Source organism: Terrapene carolina, unplaced genomic scaffold (genome assembly GCF_002925995.2).
Source record: "Terrapene carolina triunguis isolate 2854851 unplaced genomic scaffold, T_m_triunguis-2.0 Scaffold58, whole genome shotgun sequence".
In the NCBI taxonomy this organism is placed as follows: domain Eukaryota; kingdom Metazoa; phylum Chordata; order Testudines; family Emydidae; genus Terrapene; species Terrapene triunguis.
This window is the reverse complement of record NW_020664409.1, coordinates 68,086,113-68,106,231: the sequence shown is the minus strand read 5'-3', so window position 1 is coordinate 68,106,231 and position 20,119 is coordinate 68,086,113. Positions and strand designations below refer to the sequence as shown.

The 20,119-nt window shown below is 42.2% G+C and overlaps 1 protein-coding gene across 1 annotated transcript in view; it reads right to left on the bottom strand.

Annotated features, from left to right (window-relative positions):
* WWP1 (WW domain containing E3 ubiquitin protein ligase 1) overlaps window positions 1-20,119 on the bottom strand; it is a 142,124-nt gene that overhangs the window by 64,138 nt on the left and 57,867 nt on the right. The window contains exons 8-10 of the mRNA XM_024206087.2: window positions 16,479-16,818; window positions 10,144-10,239; window positions 9,361-9,535 (exon numbers count right to left, since the gene is read on the bottom strand). Coding sequence (XP_024061855.2) covers window positions 9,361-9,535; window positions 10,144-10,239; window positions 16,479-16,818 — 611 coding nt within the window. The remainder of the gene's footprint in view (window positions 1-9,360; window positions 9,536-10,143; window positions 10,240-16,478; window positions 16,819-20,119) is intronic.

Below are 20,119 nucleotides of genomic sequence, written 5' to 3'. Positions count from 1 at the left end.
CAACAGAAAGGAACAATCTATGGCACTTGAACTGTAAAACAGTAATTAAATGGATTAAGAAGTATTTTGAAGACCAGTAAGACAAATATAAAAAAAAAAAAATTATTTAAGTATGTCAGAAGCAGGAAGCTTCAAAAAAAAAAAAAAAAAAAAATTATTTAAGTATGTCAGAAGCAGGAAGCTTCCAAAAAAAATCAGTGGTTCCTTTAGGCTACAAAGTTATGAAGGGAACAGTTAAGGAGAAGAAAGAACACTGAAGAGAAGTGAAGCCCCTGATCCTGCAAAAGTGTGTTTAACTTTATAACAAGAATGAAGTTAATACAATTACTCACATGCATAAAAAATTAAGGAAGCGCATATGACCTTGCAGGATGAGGGCCTAAATGATTACTTACCCTAGATCTCCTCTTTTTAGGTAATAAAGATTAAGATGTTTGTAAAAAGACCTGCTGGAACAAACTGATGATACAAAACCACTACAGATCTCCAGACTGGATGGCATGTATGCAGCCAAGATTTTTGAAGGAACATAAGAATGAAGCGTCTGAGCGGATAACAAAACCATACCATCTCTCCTTAAAATCAGCTACAAAACTGGAGGAGCAAATATTGTAACTTACTTTAAAAAGGCACTAGAGATGATCCTGGAAGTTACAAATTAGAGAGTTTTATTTCAGTTCAAGGCAAAATAGGTGAAATGATAAACAGAGCCTTAAAACATCTATGACACAGACAAATCAACATAGCTTGTGTAAAAGAAAACTGTGCATCTCCCGCCCGTGCTTCTAATTAACATATATAATTATGTATATATCAATGTTTATCATAGTTTTCCATTATCTACTATTTTGTTGAGTCTCAAACAATTAACAGACTGGGAAGGCACAATTTTCTTTCACAGAAGGTGCATTGGGTTGCCTTTTTTATTATTTTTATATATATTTTTTGTTAGAGATGTTGTAATAATTCCAAAACCAACCATTACAAACCCAGCAAATTCAGTTAAAGTTACATTTAAAAGAAATCCAAACCTGCTAAGCTAAGAAATGCAGAGTTAAGGCACCTAAACCACCTTAACACTGGTGTATACTAATGTTATGCAATAACCATATGATTATGATTAAGACATGTTTGTTTGTGGTCCTAGAACAAACTTTTTTTTTTCTTCTGAAGATAAAATATGAAAAAATAAATGTTTGTTCTCATGGCATCTCTATAGGGAGGAGTTAAGATTGTTTGGGTATCCTGACTGCATTTCTTATCTTAAGATGATCTCATTTTGGCCACTCAGGTCAACAGACAAGTTCTTTTACCATTAAGGGAGAGCTAATCCAATCTCCTGGGTAACAAAATCCACCATCAAACATCTCACTTTAGCTTTTCTATAATTTATCTGGAAACAGTTCCTCTTCCTTTCAGGGGCAAACTCAGAGCACTAAATTGTTCTAATCTGTATGCTACTCTGTAATAGAAAAATATATAGAATCATAGAATATCAGGGTTGGAAGGGACCTCAGGAGGTCATCTAGTCCAACCCTCTGCTCAAAGCAGGACCAGTTCCCAACTAATTCATCCCAGCCAGGGCTTTGTCAAGCCTGACCTTAAAAACCTCTAAGGAAGGAGATTCCACCACCTCCCTAGGTAACCCATTCCAGTGCTTCACCACCCTCCTAGTGAAAAAGTTTTTCCTAATATCCAACCTAAACCTCTCCCACTGCAACTTGAGACCATTTTTGTTTTACTATTAATGGGAACTGTAGCTAATGCAATTGAACTATCCACCAAACATGACAAATATATGGAAAGCAGTTATAAAGAGAAGCAAGTAAGCCAAACACCCAATTTCTCTTTCCTTTTTGAATATTGGTGTCTGATTGACAGATCATAAAATAGGTCACCAAATTAGGACTGGTGAATATAAGATCAGAGAGGACACATTGTAACAGTTGCCTAAAGCATTCTGAAGAGAAGAAAGTAAACATGTTTCAAGTTGGCCTGAAAATCAGTGATAATGGTAAAAGATATCATTAAAGCAAAGGCAGACCATATTTTAGATGAAGAAGGTATCATTCCCGAACAGAGAACACAAATATTGTAATTTGATTAGTAAACAGAAACGTGCAATTACATATCATTATACCGTTTTCCTATTTCTGTTTTATTAAAGAAATAATTGCACCTGTTATAAAAATTTGAAATACATTGTACTTACAAAAGACAATCCTGCCAACATAACATTTTCTACATTTCTCTTCTCTCTCTTTTTTTGAGCACTAAGATTAATGGCTTCCAAACAGTATCTTTGTTTCCTAAGAGTGCATCAGTATTTCTGATTATATACTACTTGAAATCATAATTATGCTTATCACATTTGGGTGTTATAAACAATGATTTTTGCCTCAGATGATCCCCTAGAACCTATTAACTCTTAAGGATTCTGCATATAAGCAGACATCTTTAGCAGAGAATACAGAGAAAAAGTGATAAATGAAGATATTTGTTTGAAAATATCTTCATTTGTTTTTTTCAAAGTGTCTCAAAGCATCAGCTGCTATTTAAGGATCACGAGAGGGAAAATTACTTGCCGTATATTTCTACTTCTCCAATATCTTGCAGGATTCTCATTCCTGAGACTCCACAGCTCTTCATAGCACAAAACAAGCAGAACACCCCAAGTTCTTAAGATATTTTGGTACCTAAGTACAACCTTAACATAGGAAAGCACCAAATCACTCCCTTATAGATGCACACCATCGCTGCACTTCAAGAAAGACTGGAAAAAGAATGGGGTCTTTTTCCTTAAAAGAGGGATGAACAAAAGAGGACATGATAAAAAGTATACAAAATAAGGAAAGGTTACTTACAGGAACTGGAATTCTTCTAGATGTATATCCCTCTGGGTGCTCCATTTCAAGGAAGCAAGTGTCCCATGTGCCTTCAATTCGATTTTTTGGCAACAGTGTCCATATAGCTCACACAGGAGCCCTACACATCCTTATGCCCCGCACTGAGACTATATAGGGCTATATGGGCGAACCACCCTCAGCTCCTTCTCCAACACAAAACCCCGGAAAGGAAATTCTGAAAAGGGGAAAGAGAGTGGGTAATGGAGTAGCCATAGGAACACACATCTCAAAGAACTCCAGTTACTGCACAAGGTGAGTAACCTCTCGTTCTTCAAGTAGCGTTCCAATAGGCACTCACTTCAGGTAATTACAGAGCATTACCCCCAGCTGGAAAAAGGGGATCTTCAGAGCCGAGTCCAAGACTAAAGACAAGACTGTGTTTCTAAGGGCAGCATCCAATCTAGAAGATCGGACCACCACAAGTTGGGAGTGGGGTGAGAAAACAAAAATTCTGTCCCTTTGGCTGGCACATAGTAACACTTCTCCATCCTCTTGTGGGTGGGAATGCAAGTGGACAGTTTGGCACACCCCTGCCTAGCTGTCTCCAGTATGGCTTCATTAATAGGGAGAACTATTCTGTTGGAGCCGGACAAGTGGACAATGTCTAAGACTTTGTGCTGGGAGTCCTGAACCTCAAGATACATCTGTAGTTCTCCAGAAACTCTGTGAAGGTGGTCCTGGAACTGTCTGAAATCATCCAGGGGGGAAGATGGCATAGGGTTCTCCATTTTGTTTGGAGATGAAGATGGCAGTCTTATTGGTTACGGCAGAACTGCCAGATCCAGTGTGTAATGTACCTCCTCCTCTGTAGGATCCAGGGGCAGATATGAGTGTCCCCTTACAGGGGAGGCAAGGGATGACTCCCTAGCAGATCAGACCAACTCTGCAGGGAGGTGCTGGTCTCCAGGATCCCAATATAGCCAGCAAGAGGGATCAACAGGTGGTTGTAGAGGCCTCCAAGGCATGGAGTACCAACGGATCTGAGATGAGACAGAGGTTCATCCCAAACTGATGTAGGTCTTTTGGGTGGCGGAGGATACGTAGGATGGGGTTCATCAGCTGGTTCAGAATCTCCTGATAAAGAGAAGGCTGATTCCGGCTCCAGAGGCAGTACTGTTGGTGCCCCTGGAGGACAGTTATATTACACATACAGGTCAGGCAATAAGCTCATCTCCCTTGATGGTGTCATCTCTCTGGAAACAGAGGGTCCTGATGGCGGGAATTCCAGATTCAGGAAAGCAAAAATGTCCTGTGGAGCAGCAACAGATTCAGATCTCCCCAGTGTGAGAAGGGTTCTACTTATCTGAGCCGCTGTAATCAGAGGAGATTGTGTAGCTGCCAAGGAAGATGGTGCCATGGATAGGAGAAGTTGACCGTGATCAGTCTTTGTCGCTGCTGGCAGATTCTGGGGCTTAGGAAGTGCTGGTAATGATGGTACCGATGGACAGTGGTCGGGTACTGATGTAGCCCAATGCTTTTGGGCTTTATTGTCATGTCTCTAGGACTTAAGGACATCCTAAGTCCTCACACACCAAGCTGATGGGCTTGCCCAGAGATGAATCTGACTTCTCTGAAGTGAATTTAGAGGAAGAATTGATCTCATGCTTATGAGAGTGCTTCCTGGTTTTCCGACAAGATCCCACTGTGAGGGATCTGTGAGGGTAGATTCTCCTGCACCAGAGGTGGACTTTACAGCAGTAGGTGCACTCGTTGTTGAATGAGGCGAATGTATGCGGGGGAAGGGGTTTCCCTGGCCAGGGTCTAATTGAGGCCTCATGGCCTTCTCCATGAGGTATTTCTGGAGATGAAGTTTCTGCCCTTCTCAGATACGGCTGGGGAACGATTGGCAGATACTGCACCTCACCACGATGTGGGTTTCCCCAAGGCAGTACAGACGCCCCCCGACTTACGCAATCGTTCCATTCCAGAAAGCCTTTCGTAACTCGAATTTTGCATAAGTCAGAAACGTATACCCATACGTTACGCAAAAATTTTCGCAACTCAAAAATCCTATTTCTGGCTTATGGAACTTTTTCCATAAGTGTGAATTTGCATAAGTCTGGTCTTGCATAACCCGGGGAGCGTCTGTACAGGCAGAGCTGGTGGTCATTGCTAACGGAGAAGGATCACGGGCAGGAAACAAAATGTGTGAAGCCCAGAGTCCTGGGCATAGTTCAGTACCCGAACAGGGTATGGGTGTTTCCCCCAAAGAGAGTACACAAACTGTTAAAACTATTTACAAAGCTAAAGCTAAATCTTATTTTGTAGGCTGAAGCTACAGACACTGGAGGTTCCGATCCAAATTGCATGGCAGTGAAAAGGAACTAGAGAGATGGTCAGTCCACCCTGCCCTTTATCCCTAGATGGAGGCACAAGGTGAGCCAGGGTGTACACACAGGCCAGCAGACACTACTTTCAAATTCTCCGGCTCTGGACACGTGCATAAACCCACAGTGGAATACAATAGGATTCCCATAATGGCAGATGGGAGTGCCTTATACGGAGATGTGAGAGACTGATGAAAGGTTCTCTTCAACATCAAAAGGGGCATCTCCACCAGAAAACGATGGAGAAACAGGAGGTACCAGGGAGAGGTGTAATTCTGGCGACCGTGTAGATCTCAGTACCGAGAGGTGCTCGGTATCCATCGAGAGGAGACTCCAGCTCATCCAACACAAACAGGTCTCTGGAATATCTAAATTCCTATGGTATCTGATGAACTAATGATACTGCAGGTAAAGGTCTACTTACGTAGGTCCCCTGCAGTGGAATTTGATGGAATTAATAATGCTGACTGCTTCAAAGCGATTGTTGGCTGAGGTGTATGGTTGGATTTTTGAGGTACCGAAGGAATCATAATGTTGGGTACCGAAGGTGGTGGGAGGTCCATTGATACCAACTTGCTAGAAGTAGGCTGTTCTTCCCTGCTGCTCCAGTCATGCTTTGATAGTATTGAAGCATGCTTCGGGTCATGGCCTCTAGAGGAGCTCAGAGTCTTAGGAGCATGGAGTCTTAACGCTACCCAGACTGGTACCTGAGGACTCAAACACTGTTAATCTTTCCAGAGATTGAGAACTTTTAGATGTAGGTTATTTGTGAGAACTAGAACTCTTCTTCTTAAAGAGCATTCCCAGAACCTTCCAACTTCTTACCCAAAGGTCTGGGCAACTGCAGTGCCAAGGTAGACCGAGCATTGTGCTCAATCAGAGACTGATATATGGTAGCGGGTTGGGAGGGGAGAGCTTCCTGACCTGAGTCTGAGGCCAGGCAAAGAGATCATTTCATCATCAGGAGTTTGAGCTTACTCACCTCGTTTTTCCTTGCCCTGCTCTTAACGACTGAGAAAAATTGCAATTCTGAGGGGTGTTGTGACGGATTTATGTAGCAGGAACTATAGGTTCCTTAAAGAAAAACTGGACATTTGGTTCTCACAAAGGGGCTTATGCCACAGTGCCCTTGGGACCAACCTTCAACGTGAAAGCAAGGTTTTTAAGTACAGTGTTCCTTTTCCTACACCACAGGCAGCGCCCAGAGGATGGGACTCAGGTACAAAGAACACAGGATGACTGTCAAATCTTTCACTTTCTCTAAAGAGGCCTCCATCTGTTCCTGAAAAAAGTTATCCTTATGTAGAGTAGGTGCTCAAGTTCTTTTTTAACCTTCTGTCAGAAGCTAGAGGCCTGCAGACAAGCTCTGCTCTCACCACTCTCTCACCCGCATCAAAGGCCACATGCGCCTAATGCTGGGACAGCCCCACACACCCTTTCTCTACTAATTTAAGTTCATGATACTTGTCATGGGGAAGGACTCTGACAAGACCAAAGGCCTATATTCCCAAAGGTTATACCTGCTCTTTGACCATGAAGCCCTGGAAGGCCACGACATGAATGGCTGCAGCCACTGACTGGTAACCTCTTAGTACAAATGAATTCTAGCATCAGAGTTCAAGGTCTGGGGCACAATACTGTGTGTTTCCTTAGGCCTGGTCTACACTAACACCCCAATTCGATCTAAGGTACGCAACTTCAGCTACGTGAATAACGTAGCTGAAGTCGACATACCTTAGTTCGAACTTACCGCAGTTCAGACGCGGTCCACACGCGGCAGGCAGGCTCCCCGTCAACTCCGCGGTACTCCTCTCGCCGAGCTGGAGTACCGCAGTCGACGGCGAGCACTTCCGGGATCGATTTATTGCGTCCAGACCAGACGCGATAAATCGAACCCGGAAGTTCGATTTCCAGCTGTCGAACTAACGGGTAAGTATAGACCAGCCCTTAGTCTTCCCTCTGGCCACATCCAAAACTAGCATGACGACCAAGCTCCCACTGGAAAATATTTGATGACCTTGAAAAGAAAAAAACTTTTTCTGAAAAATCCTAGAGACAGGACAGATGAGGTGTCCTGATATATCTTCATGAAATGGTCTGAAGTAGGGTGCAATGGAGCAGGAACCTTCTGAGAGCAATTGTGATCTGTGTAGATTGCTGGAGTGGCACTATTTCAAAATCTGCCAATTTAGCCAGCTTTTAAAGAAATTAGGGGGAATAGAAATATATTTGGCATCAGAAGACTCGCCCAGTTCACCCCAGTCCAAGTAACAGCCAACTCCTTGATCATCACCCTGCACCCATTCAGGTGACAATTGATTAGAGTGACAGAAGCTTCAAGACAGTGTCTCAGAAGGCGTCAATCCTGGTTGCACTAAGATTTTAGGCACAAGATACCAGGAATACCAGCACCAGGGCCAATGCTTTGTACAACAGAGCAAAAAACACTCCAACTGTGTTGAGAATTCTGACGAGTGTCAAAGATGGTACTGCATCCCTCAAGACAGCCTTGGAGATAACCTGGGGCAATTTGGCAAGGTCCCTGAATGCACATCGCAGAGTCACACTGGCTCTGTCTCCTGAAAGCTAAACAGAGCGATAAAACCAGAGGCTTTGATGCAGAGCAGCCAGGAGTCAACGGCCTCACCAGAGATACATCTTTCTATGCCTATTCCTGATGCTTCTTATGTGGTGCCTCATTAGGCAAACTGGGGCTGAGTACAGTCAACTTTAAGTGCATAGTTGAATCCTCTGTTTCAGACAGGATGTCACAGGATGCTTTGGTGATGAAAGCTAACCCAGTGAGTTCAGAGCAAAGCTGTACTAATGCAGGAAGTGCCAGCCCTGAATCCCAGGGCTCAGAGGCTGAAATTGGCTCAGGCTTACACTTCAATGATTTCTCCTTTGAAGCATCCAATCCATCCTCATACAGAGACAGTGCATAACTCTTGATGGGGGGCAGAGGGGCACAATTTAAATGTTGGGGGGGGGAGGCATGTGACTGCCTCACGTGTTGCCTCTGAGCTGAGTAGCAGCAGTAGAGCCATGAGCACCAAGGCAGCAGTGATCGAGTGCCTCGGGGAGCATCTCATGACAGCTGGGCCCCACGGGCAGGGGCCTGCTCTAGGGGATATCACCAGCCAGCACCGGGCTCCTTTGGGAACGGGGCACGAGCATGTCAGGGGCGTGGCTCAGACCTGTGTCGCCCACCCTGCCTAGGGAGCGCCCGGCCATGCACCCCACAGTTTGAAAACCTCTATGGTAAATGCAAGGCAGAAATCTGGGGAGGTACATGACCCTGTGTCCCCACCACCACCACACACACCGCCTCTGGCCTCATACCAATCTTATAAGGGTCTCTTAGAGGGGTCCCTCAGTGAGAGTCTGGACATGATCCCCATAATATTTGACTGCTTAGGTGGTATATGTAGAGAGTTTAACACTCCTGCACACTATTCTTGACTCCCAATCAGAGGATACAGTGAATCTGTTCATTCATTAATGTCTTTCCCTACCTAAGAACAGGCTTTTCTTGAAGCTGCTCAGCTATAGGATTGAGGAAATGAATGAAAACCTGAGAGAAAACACAGAAGCCATGCAAGAAGTTTCACAGTTGAACAAAAGCAAATACTTCAAAACAGGCCCCAAAGTAAGAAAGCTGAACTACCGAAATGTTGATGAAAAGCTGAGAATCACTGAGTGATTAAAAGAAAATCAAGAACACTTAAGTACCAAAAAAAACACCCTAAGACAAGTATGCCAAAAAAGTCAATACTCAAAGAAGAGTCTGAGCTGCAGAACTGAAGTTTCCCCTAAGGTCAGAAGGTGATGTACACTTGTACCAGTTACTATTGCCCTTAGGGACTATAAACCTTAAGTGCTTGGGAAGTAGACAGGTCTTGAGCTGGAGAGCGGAGACCCAGCAGTGAGAATCCTGCACAGGTAGTAGCTTTAGAAGTACAGGTTCTAAAATAGAATCCATTATTCAAGTTAGTGATGCTAACCATCTTTATAGATGAACATCTCACAATATATACAGTTGTGTAATTCTGAAGCCCCTGGGAACGGTAAAGTTAAAAATATCTGAAAAAATATTTCCTAACATTTCATAGCTTACTAAAAATTACCGAATAGAGGTATCGTTGGTTGAATTGTTGCATAGCTCCCTGTAGTTGGTTACGTTGAGACTGCCACTGCTCGAAGTTTCTGACCGATTCCATGGTTGGTCGCTGCCATGTTGTTGTTCTTGTGTTATGATCCACATAGTAAACTCTTCCACGATCATCAACCCTTCTTTCCCAGCTAACAAACAAAAATACTAATGTTAACAGCTATATAATTTTCAGTAAAAAGTACAAAACTAATTTTCTGTGGTACACTAAATTCTTAGCCAACGTTTCAGTTCCAACATAGAGATGAGAGATAGGCAGAAGTTTTAATTTCTGCGGTATAACACACTGGTGTTCTGTTTCTGAGACTTTATGTAAATTTCTAGAAACAACTGTTAGCCTTCCAAGGGAAACAGTCTCAACTATTCTTCTGCACAGCTAGACCAAAAAGGTCATAAAATAAGCACTCTTTAAATTTAAACATTAAATAAAAGGATAAATAATTCAACATTATTAGTAGCAAAAGATCAGCACAGGAAATAGATGTGCCACCAACATTCACATAAAAGTAGCTATGATGATCCTGATCATTATCTGGTAAAGATTTATGCTGTTTTATTTTGTTTTGGGGAAGGGGGGTATTGCAATACATGTGTGGTATTGCTTTTATGAACTTCTGATTAAAAAAAAATACCAGTTGTATAATTATATTTTTTTTCATGTAATATCAAAATGTAATAAAAATACTTTTTAGTACTAATGTAAGTAAAACATTCAAAGTAGTATATAAACTCTCATTACCCTGGTGGTAAAGGCTGTGGTCTTTCCCATGTTGTAGTTCGTGTGTTGTGATCAACGTAATAGGTTCTACCATGAGGATCCTTTCTCTGTTCCCACCTTAAACAAAAGACATCTCTTTAAACAAAAAACAACAAGAAAATGTTGCCTTCTGATTAAATTTTCAGACAAGCAAAAAAAAAATGTCTGCTAGTGAACAAATGGGTTATCCAATCCTAGTCCTTACTCTAAAGGCTAAGGGTCAAATTTGCCCACTCAGAAAAGGCTTGTCTGCCACATTATGTCCTATCTTACATGAATTCTTTTTACCCTCTACCCTGGGGGGATTTTGCACCAAAAAATTAAAAATTCTGCAAAATGCTGCATATTTTGTGGAAATAATACAATATAAATCACACCGGTTTCAATTGTTTTGATAATTTATTTAACCTACAATACAGAAAAAAGTCACAATAACTATTCTGCATTTCCTAAACACATGAAAGCTCAGTTACAAACACTTGATAACTAAAACTCTGCATTCCAGTTATAATCCTGCATTTTAATTTAAATTACATTACAGAACACCAAAAAGCAAAAAAGTAGAATGTCATTTTAAATCGCTCAGACTTTCACACATGAAAATCATACAGTTTTGCTAATTACACCTCTACCCTGCTATAACGGGACCCGATATAACACGGGTTCGCGTATAACGCGGTAGCAGTGGGGCTCCGGCTGCTACGGGGAGCCCCGGGACCTTTAAATCACTGCTGGAGCCCTGCCGCTGCTATCCCGGGGCTGCGGCAGCGGGGCTCGACAGCGATTTAAAGGGCCTGGGCTCCCCGCAGCGGCCTATATTGGGGTAGAGGCGTATTGTCCTGGTTCTGGCTGGGTACTTTGGGAACTGCTTGCTTCTGATTGTCCTGACATTTTATTGACTGCTTGGTAACTGTTTTATTTGCCCTCAAAGTTTTTTTTTTTTAATGGGTAAGTAAAATAAATTCTGAGCTGTAATCTAAGCCCACTGTGCCACTTTGACACAGGAAAAAAAGTGAGAAAGCACATAGATCTTCCTAGCTGATTCCCCTACTGTCATTTATCAGACTTTACATCACTCTGGCAATGTAGGGGCCTTAAAACTTTTATAGGTTTTATGCTCCTGTGGGAATTGATGGAGAATGGGGGACAGTTAATAGAATAAGAACAGTTAACTAACAATGGGAACATTAACCATATTATTACGCAGGCAAACTGCTACATTTCTGCCTCGTGGAAAGAGCCTTCTTTCTGCATAATTAAAAAGACCTACGTCTCCACACCCCCAGCAAGCCGCGGTAGCAAGCAAGAAGGACAGTCTCTCTCTCGCTTGTTGGCAGGCATGCACGCCCAGTCCCGCCTCGCCCCATGACAGTAATCAATGTCTCCCCCACATGCACGCAGGTTCACCCTCCAGCTTCCATCCAGGACACATCACACGATCCATTGTTTACACACAAGCCCTACAATACAATCGAATTTGCTCCAATCCCTCAGACAGAGACAAACACCTACAAGATCTTTATCAAGCATTCTTAAAACTACAATACCCACCTGGGGAAGTGAGGAAACAGATTGACGGAGTGAGACGGGTACCCAGAAGTCACCTACTACAGGACAGGCCCAACAAGGAAAATAACAGTACACCACTGGCCATCATGTATCGCCCCCAGCTAAAACCTCTCCAGCACATCATCAACGATTTACAACTTAACCTGGAAAACGATCCCTCACTCTCTCAGACTGTGGGAGGCAGGCCGGTCCTCGCTTACAGACAGCCCCCCAACCCGAAGCAAATACTCACCAGCAACTACACACCACACCACAGAAACACTAACCCAGGAACCAATCCCTGTAATAAATCCCACTGCCTACTCTGTCCCCATATCTACTCCAGCAACACCATCGGAGGACCCAACCACATGAGCGACACCATCAGGGGCTCATTCACCTGCACATCTACTAACGTGATATATGCCATCATGTGCCAGCAATGCCCCTCTGCCATGTACATTGGCCAAACCGGACAGTCCCTCCGCAAAAGAATAAATGGACATCAGGAATGGTAACATACAAAAACCAGTAGGAGAACAGTTCAATCTCCCTGGACATTCAACAACAGATTTAGAAGGGGCCATCCTTCAACAACAAAAAAATTCAAAAACAGACTTGGAAGAGAAACTGCAGAGCTACAATTCATTTGCAAATTTAACACCATTAATTTGGGCTTGAATAGGGACTGGGAGTGGCTGGCTCACTACAAAAGCAATTTTCCCTCTCTTGGTATTGACACTTCCTCCTTAATTATTGGGAGTGGACCACATCCACCCTGATTGAATTGGCCTTGTCCGCACTGGTTCTCCACTTGTAAAGTAACTCCCTTCTCTTCATGTGTCAGTGTATTTATGCCTGCATCTGTAATTTTCACTCCAAGCATCTGAAGAGGTGGGGTTTTTTACCCACAAAAGCTTATGCCCAAATAAATCTGTTAGTCTTTTATGATGCCACCAGACTCCTCATTGTTTTTGTGGATACAGACTAACAGGGCTACCCCTCTGATACTTGTAGTTAATATAGATTATTAAATAGTGTTTGAATAGTTCAAATTATTCTTTTCAATGTGCACTACATTGCATTTATTAATAATTTTATTTATGATGATGCTTATTCAACTAGCTTTTAGATCCATGTGGAGTTTCTCAGTGTTAACTACTCTTGACTGTCTGCACTGAAGAACAACACCACACACAAAACCCATTCCACCCATGACCATGCCAATGATCCTACCAAATCTCTAAGGAGAGCCTGCACACATTCGGGTACCTGGTTGGGAAAGACTGTTTCTGAACAGCAGCTGAGGAAAAGAAAGCGAGCACCACTCATACCACATTCATTTTTATATTTATTGATTTGACTTTAGTCTCCACATTCCCTTTCCCACTTGCCGTAACCCAAACTTTATTAAAGCAAAGTAACAATTTTACAACAACTTTGTATTTTCTTGCATTAAACTTTTCCTTTATCAGCAGGCACCTTTAGATGTTCTCAACATACCTCCTTCTCCAGCAATGACCAGGAGCCAAGGAGAAAAGTGGGCCTGTACGTAATTACATATGCATATTCTGGATTTGTGTATCTTTTCAGCACCAACATCAGGTTATGCAACTTCCCCACCTAGTTTGAAAATGCCGCTGGGACACCTACCACTTGGCCACATCCACAGTGCCCACATGCACACAAAAAGGTTATGTTCCGACACAAGTGCACCAAGGCTGTTGAATGCACTAAAGCCACCTTTTTGAAAATCCTTTATACCTTAAATTCCACTGATGCACTTGCTGTCACTCTAGTTATGTGCTTATAATGCTTTGAAATTTTCAGGCTAAACAATTTCCCCCCAATACTAGACTATATTTGTTCCCAATTATCATCCTTGTTCATATCCTTTGATCTTATTATCATCAAGTTACCTTAGCTGAAAAATGTAGCAAAACTCATGCTAATTGCAAGATTTCGCAACATTATTTATGCAAAGTGTCTTTGTAGTTCTATTGAACCCCTACAAGACATGAAAAGCTGCACTTGGAAAATCATCACTTAAATTATGGTAAAGTCCAAATAAAATTATTACTGATTGTTTACATATCAGGACCCGAAGCACAGGTTCAATGCCTGTAAGTACTCAATTCTCTAAAGGTCAACTTCTTAGACTGCAAAGCCCAAGTATATAAGCTATGCACTCGGAATCTGAGGAATTGCAAATGGTAAATAAAGATGAGGAGAGGGGAGTCATACAACACAATCTGGAGCACTTGGTAAAGCTGGACCTGTTCAAACAAAATAGATTTTAATACAGCCTTTCATACATATTGAAACAAAGAATACTGTTCATACTTACAAAATATGAGACTGCATCCTAGAAAGCAGTGACTCTGAAAAGGATTAAGGGGTCATAGTGGACAAACATCATGATGTTGTGGCAAAAAAGACTAATGTGATCCTTGGATGTATAAACAGGGGCTTAGCACGAGTAAGAGTAGAGAGATGATTTTACTTCTGTATATGGCATTGGTGAGACTGATACTAGAATACTGCATCCAGTTCTGGTAAGCGCATTTTTAAAATTATATTGAAAAAATGGAGAGGGTGATGTAAAGACCCATAAAAGTGATTTGAGGGCTGGCTAAAATGCCTTAGAGTGAGAGACCTAAAGAGTAAAATCTGTTTAGGTTATCAAAAAAGAAACTGAGAGGTGACTTGATTACAGTATATAAGTACATTCACAGGGAGAAAATACAAGGTACCAAAAGGCTCGTTAGCGGAGAAAGATATAACAAGAACCAATGACTGGAAGCTAAAGTCAGATAAATAAGGGACACATTTTAACAGTGAAGGTTGATTAACCACTGCAACTAACTACCAATGCAAGTGTTGGATTCTTCATCTCTTGGAGTCTTCAGATCAATACTAGATACTTTTCTGGAAGGTATGCTTAAGTCAACACACAAATTATTAGACTCAATACAGGGGTAACTGGGTGAAATTTAAGGTCCTGTAGTATAAAAAGAGATCAGATTAGATAATCTCATGGTCTCTTCTGGCCTTAAAATCTATTTATGGAATTTTCACCTCCAACCAGCAGTAACTAGCATTTAGGCCACTTCAAAACCAATACTAATGACTTTGTAGAGCAGTGGCTGCAGTTATCCTGTCTCTTTCTCCCACCCCACACACACAGTATTTTGGGGCCAGTGGATATGACCAGTGCATTGATCCACTGGGCACATCCCTACTGTTCCACCAGCTCTCACAACCCTTCTTCCTCCTACTAGTAGTGTGCAAAGCTTCAGTGGAGTTCGATCCCCCTGAACAGGGTCACCCCCAAAACTGTGGCAGTAGTCATACTGCTAGAGAAAGAGCATGAGAATGACTCTATAGCCTCGTGGTTAGGGTTCTCACTTAGGGTGTGGGAAACGCAAGTTCAAGTCCCTGCTCCAATGACTATTTATTTATAAAAAATGGAACAACTCCAACAGGACAGACTGAAAAAGACCAATAACAGAACATCCCATCCCTTAGCACTGTAGCTAGGACACTCTCCTGCAATGTAAGAGACTCAAGTTCAAATCCTCTCTCTAGCATTCCACGAGAGTACTCTAACCACTGGGCTAAAGGTTATAAAAGGGAGATCCCCCTCATACACCCTGGCATTTTGTGAATCTAGCCCACTGATTTTCTGAAAATTGAAACTCAACTTAGACTAACTCATTTCTCCACGTTGAACAAAGAGTCCAAAGGACCAGCCTGTGGCCATGTTTTTTAGCCACAGCATGAGAAGTTTTATGTTAACATATATTAAGAAGCGTGGCGGAGGTTCAATTCAGGAGTACAGGCAGGATGTCTTTGAGCACCCAAACCCATGGGGTTTGATGTGCCACGTGTTTCATGTAAAAGTGAAAAAGCATCAGCTGGAGATGGGGCTTCCAATGGAGGCATCCCCGTCCTAGTGGAAGCATGGTGCAGAGAGAAGCAAGTAGACCCCCTATAGCTTATTAAAGCACCAAACACAGGAAGCAGGGGATAAGGAAGTAATGAAACTGGCTAAGTGCAAGGGGCAGAGTGCACGTGTAAGTACAAGTCTAAGTTCCACTGAAGCAGTAATCAATAGATCGGGCAACAACAGTAAATAAACATTGCCACTGAAGTAATATTTTCCACTCAAGGAGACAACATATTTCCACAAAAGTTAAAAATTCCAGTCAACCTTTGTTTTAGTATGTCCTTAAAATGTGCTTCAGTTTCTGTTAACTTCAGTAAGCACCTCTCAATTCTAGTTTGCGAAGTCATGTGACAGCTAATAGGACAGCTTCAGTGTTAATCCAGTAGTTGCAAGCACCATGACTAACTTGGCATTGCATAATTTCTATCCTTTTTACACACACGTGCACCTCCTTTACAATTTTATTTGTATTCAGAACATTTTTGGGACACAACTCCAGACACCCCTGTTAATGTGGAATAAGTTTAAATATTTCAAATGAAGATTCTTTTTGCCCAGAAATGTCTTGAGGCTCTTCTATATAGGTCATATCACTGTCTCAGCAAACGAGCAGCCTGTTATTAGTTTCTGGCACCAAAAGCTTCCACCCCAGTTAGGACTGCAATACCGCAAAACTATTTTAGATCAAATAACTATGTCTCAGCCAACTGGACTGTATTTGGCAATCCAGAGCCGTAATAAAATCTCTATGTCTATATATAAAGGTGTTCAGGCCACATAGGATTAGATCATATTATTAATTAAAACCAAGCCCACATACCCTGGTGGCAAAGGTTCTGTACTGGTACTACCAGGCTGCTGTCTCACAGGTTCCCCAGATGCACTTGAAGATTCCCTTGGTTTTGCTGCTTCTGCAGTGGTGCTGCTTCTGGTATTAGAGGATTCAGAGTCTGTGGTAGTTACAGCTTCAAGTCCAGCAGACATAATGGGGACTGTACAAGATGTGCTGTTTTCAGAGTAACTAATTGCTTCTGTTGTTGATGGAGGTTCTGTAATTGTGTTAGTGCAATCTGTAGACATGGGGGTTTCTACAGAACCCATAAAAGCCTCAGAGGCAGAATTATCAGCTTCCGGTGCAGATGACGATGACTCACCATTAACTGGGAAGTACAAAGTAAGAACATTTTATACAGCAGATAGCTTTCTGATACAATTTATTTTTTAAATGATAAACATGAAGTAAATTTCATCCACTGAAAGAAGAAATGCATTTTAAGGTTATACCTTCTAGATTCTAATGAGCTATGTTCCATGTTGCAGAAGACTTACAAGTAAAATGGCACAGGAGGCAGCTTCTTCAATTAAGGCTGTGCTTCCCCACCTCTATTACAGACCTTTAGCCAATCCCCAATCCATTGTGAGCATAAGATAATTTACTTAAATTCTAGTTTATATATGTAAATAAACAAAGGCTGGTTACTTGCAACCAGAGTTCAAGATGACGCTGTATATTCACAATATGGGTAAAGCGCTGACCAGAGAAGCCTAATGGTAGAACATTCTCCAAGCAGTACCTGTTGGAGTGCATGTGTATCCTCTCCTCCTTCCCTAAGTGTCTTTAAATGTTCTGATGGCAAGGCTATATAAGGAAGCATTGTGCCCCTTACCACCTCAGTTCCTTCCAACTGCTGATCCAGAGAAACCAAAATAGGACTGAGGAAGAAGGGAGGGTGAGCAGGAAGTGTGAATGTTCAGAGTCATCTGAAAGAAATAACGGTTACCTATCTTTTGTAACTGTTGTTCTTCAAGATGTGTTGCTCATGTCCATTCCAAGTAAGATGTGCGTGCACACCTGACTTGGAATGGACATGAGGAAGCACTCAAACAACTCTGGTTACAAGTAACCTTCATTTCTTCTTTGAGTGACTCTACATATTCCCACTTAGGAACAGTTTGGCAAGGAGTGCTGAAAAACTCAGGAGGAGGGACCAGACTGGAGCAGGAGGTTGGACTAGATGACCTCCTGAGGACTCTTCCAATCCTAATCTTCTATGATTCTCTGATTATTAAAAACAATTGAAGCACTACTCCACCAAATCTAGCATCCAATCTTGAAGCCAAAGCATAATGTTTAGTAAATATAAAGTGACTTCCAAGAAGCAGCCTTAAACATGTTTAACATGTTCCTATTGGGGAAATCTGTAAGAGAAGCAAAAGATCCTGCCACAGCTCTCGTTGAATGAGATGTCATAACTTTAGGCATAGTGACTGCTGCTAACTTGTGGCATTCAAGGAAACACTGTTTTACCCAACTAGAAACCTGTATCTTAGCAGATAAACTAACTTGCATGATTCGTAGTAGAATAAACAAATAACCAGAAGACCTCCTAAAATCTTTAGTTCTATTTAAACAACATGCTAATACCCTTCTAGCATCTGAAGTACATAAAGCAGATTCCCCTTTATTAAAACACAGCTTTGGGAAAAAACAGTGGCAAATTAATTGTATGTTGTGAAACTCTGATAATATTATTGGTAAAAACCTGGATCAGGTCTAAGACCACCGTGCCTTTTGAAACATAGTAAAAGGAGGGTTTGCCATCAAGGTGTGTAACTTGCTCACTCTTTAACCTAATGTGATAACAAAAATAAACACAGATTTAATAGATAAATAAAGAACACTCACCAAGGAATCAAAGGACAGCATTGTAAGCCTAGCCTCCACAATTCCCTCTCTTTCAATTATGGACTGGTTCACAACCCTTAGTTTAAAAGAGATGCATATTTCCATATTTTTATCTGGCCAAATCATCAGAAGCACCTCCATATAGTGGCAGCACAAAGATATTTTCAGTACAAGGTCTTGACATTTAGCTTTTCTACAGAACCAAGAGTTTTTACGAAGTGCCATCCTGTGGTAGGGAGACAACTTAGAAGACAGAGTACTTTTGTTTATCCATACTTAGACACTGGCCGCTGAAGCCTCATTCACAAGAAGATCTGCTAGACTGTAGATTTAGGATTGCTTCTGAATATCACATTCAACAAAAAGTGTCCTCTCTTCAGTTCAGGAGCAGGAAAGGACAGTCCCCCCGGTACAGTCCAGCTTTTACCTCAAAGGGACTTGTCATTTCAAAACGTGTTTGGATCACTGTTTTAGTTGATCTTACTATAGTTATTAAATTCTCAGACACAACATATTTCCTCAGCACTGATATGAACATCCTTCTGGCCACTTTATTAGATGCCTTTTCTAGATCTACAAAAGCTCAGAAACTATCCTGTTAATACTCTAGCCCCTTCTCTATCTCTTGCCGAATTACAAACATGGCATCTGTGGTTTCTCATCCCTTCCTAAAGCCGAACAGTTCTTGTTTGAGGAAGGGTTCCATCATTCTTCTAATCCTAGTGTCCAGGATACAATCCAGTATCTTCATCCCCTGCAACAATAGTTTTATCCTTCAATAGTTTCCACATTCATACAATTTCCCTGCTTCATGGAACCTCAGAAGGAGATGACACAGAAGCAGCACTCATATCCTAATCATGTGATAAATTGGATTCAAATTTAGTATCCATCTGACCGTGTTCAAAAGTTGTAATCGAATGAGGCATTAGATCCTCATCCTCAGACAAAGTGTCAGGCATCACTCTCTGAACTGCAGACAGATCCGGTGGAACTGGATCCAAAGATTCCTCAACAGCCAGATCCTTGCCAATCAGAATGTCCCTACTCCATCCATAAGGTGGATGACTTAAGAACTCTCACTGCAGAGCCCAATAAAGCCGCAGAGCCCAGGACTACCAGTCCCTCTAGTAGTTGGGATCCAGGAACATACCTATAGGACAGGGGTGGGCAAACTACAGTCCGCAGGCCACGTCCAGCCCATCAGAGTTTTTAATCCCGCCCTTGAACTCCAAAACTCCCACGTGGGAGCAGGGTGGGTGGCTTGCCCTGCTCCGGCACTCCTGCTGGGGAGTGGGGTGGGCAGCTTGCAAACCACTCCCCAGCAGGAGTGCCAGGCAGACGGGGGAAGTGGGGCAAGCCCCCAACCCCGCTACCCGGCTGGAGCACTGGCGGAGTTGGGCAAGTGATGGGGTGGGCCTGGATGATAATTGCATGGGCCACGGCCTGCCCAGGCCCACCCGTGGCTATGCCCTTGGCGCAGCATCTTTTCTGATTTAAAAAAAACAGTTGCTGTGGCACCTCTTTTGAAAATGAGGCCATGCATGAAGTGCATGCAATCTTGTAAAACAGCAATTTGAAATAAGGGTAGCAGTTAGGATTTTCTTTTCCCTTTCAAAAATGAGCGCTGCAAAAAAAAAAAAAAAAAAGTGGACAGTGAGTGTCGGGTTTTCAACAAAGAATGGAATGCAAAATATTTTTTCACAAACCTGAACTCGAAGGCTGTATGCCTGACTTATCAGGAAAGCATTGCAGTGTTTGAGGAGTAAAATTTG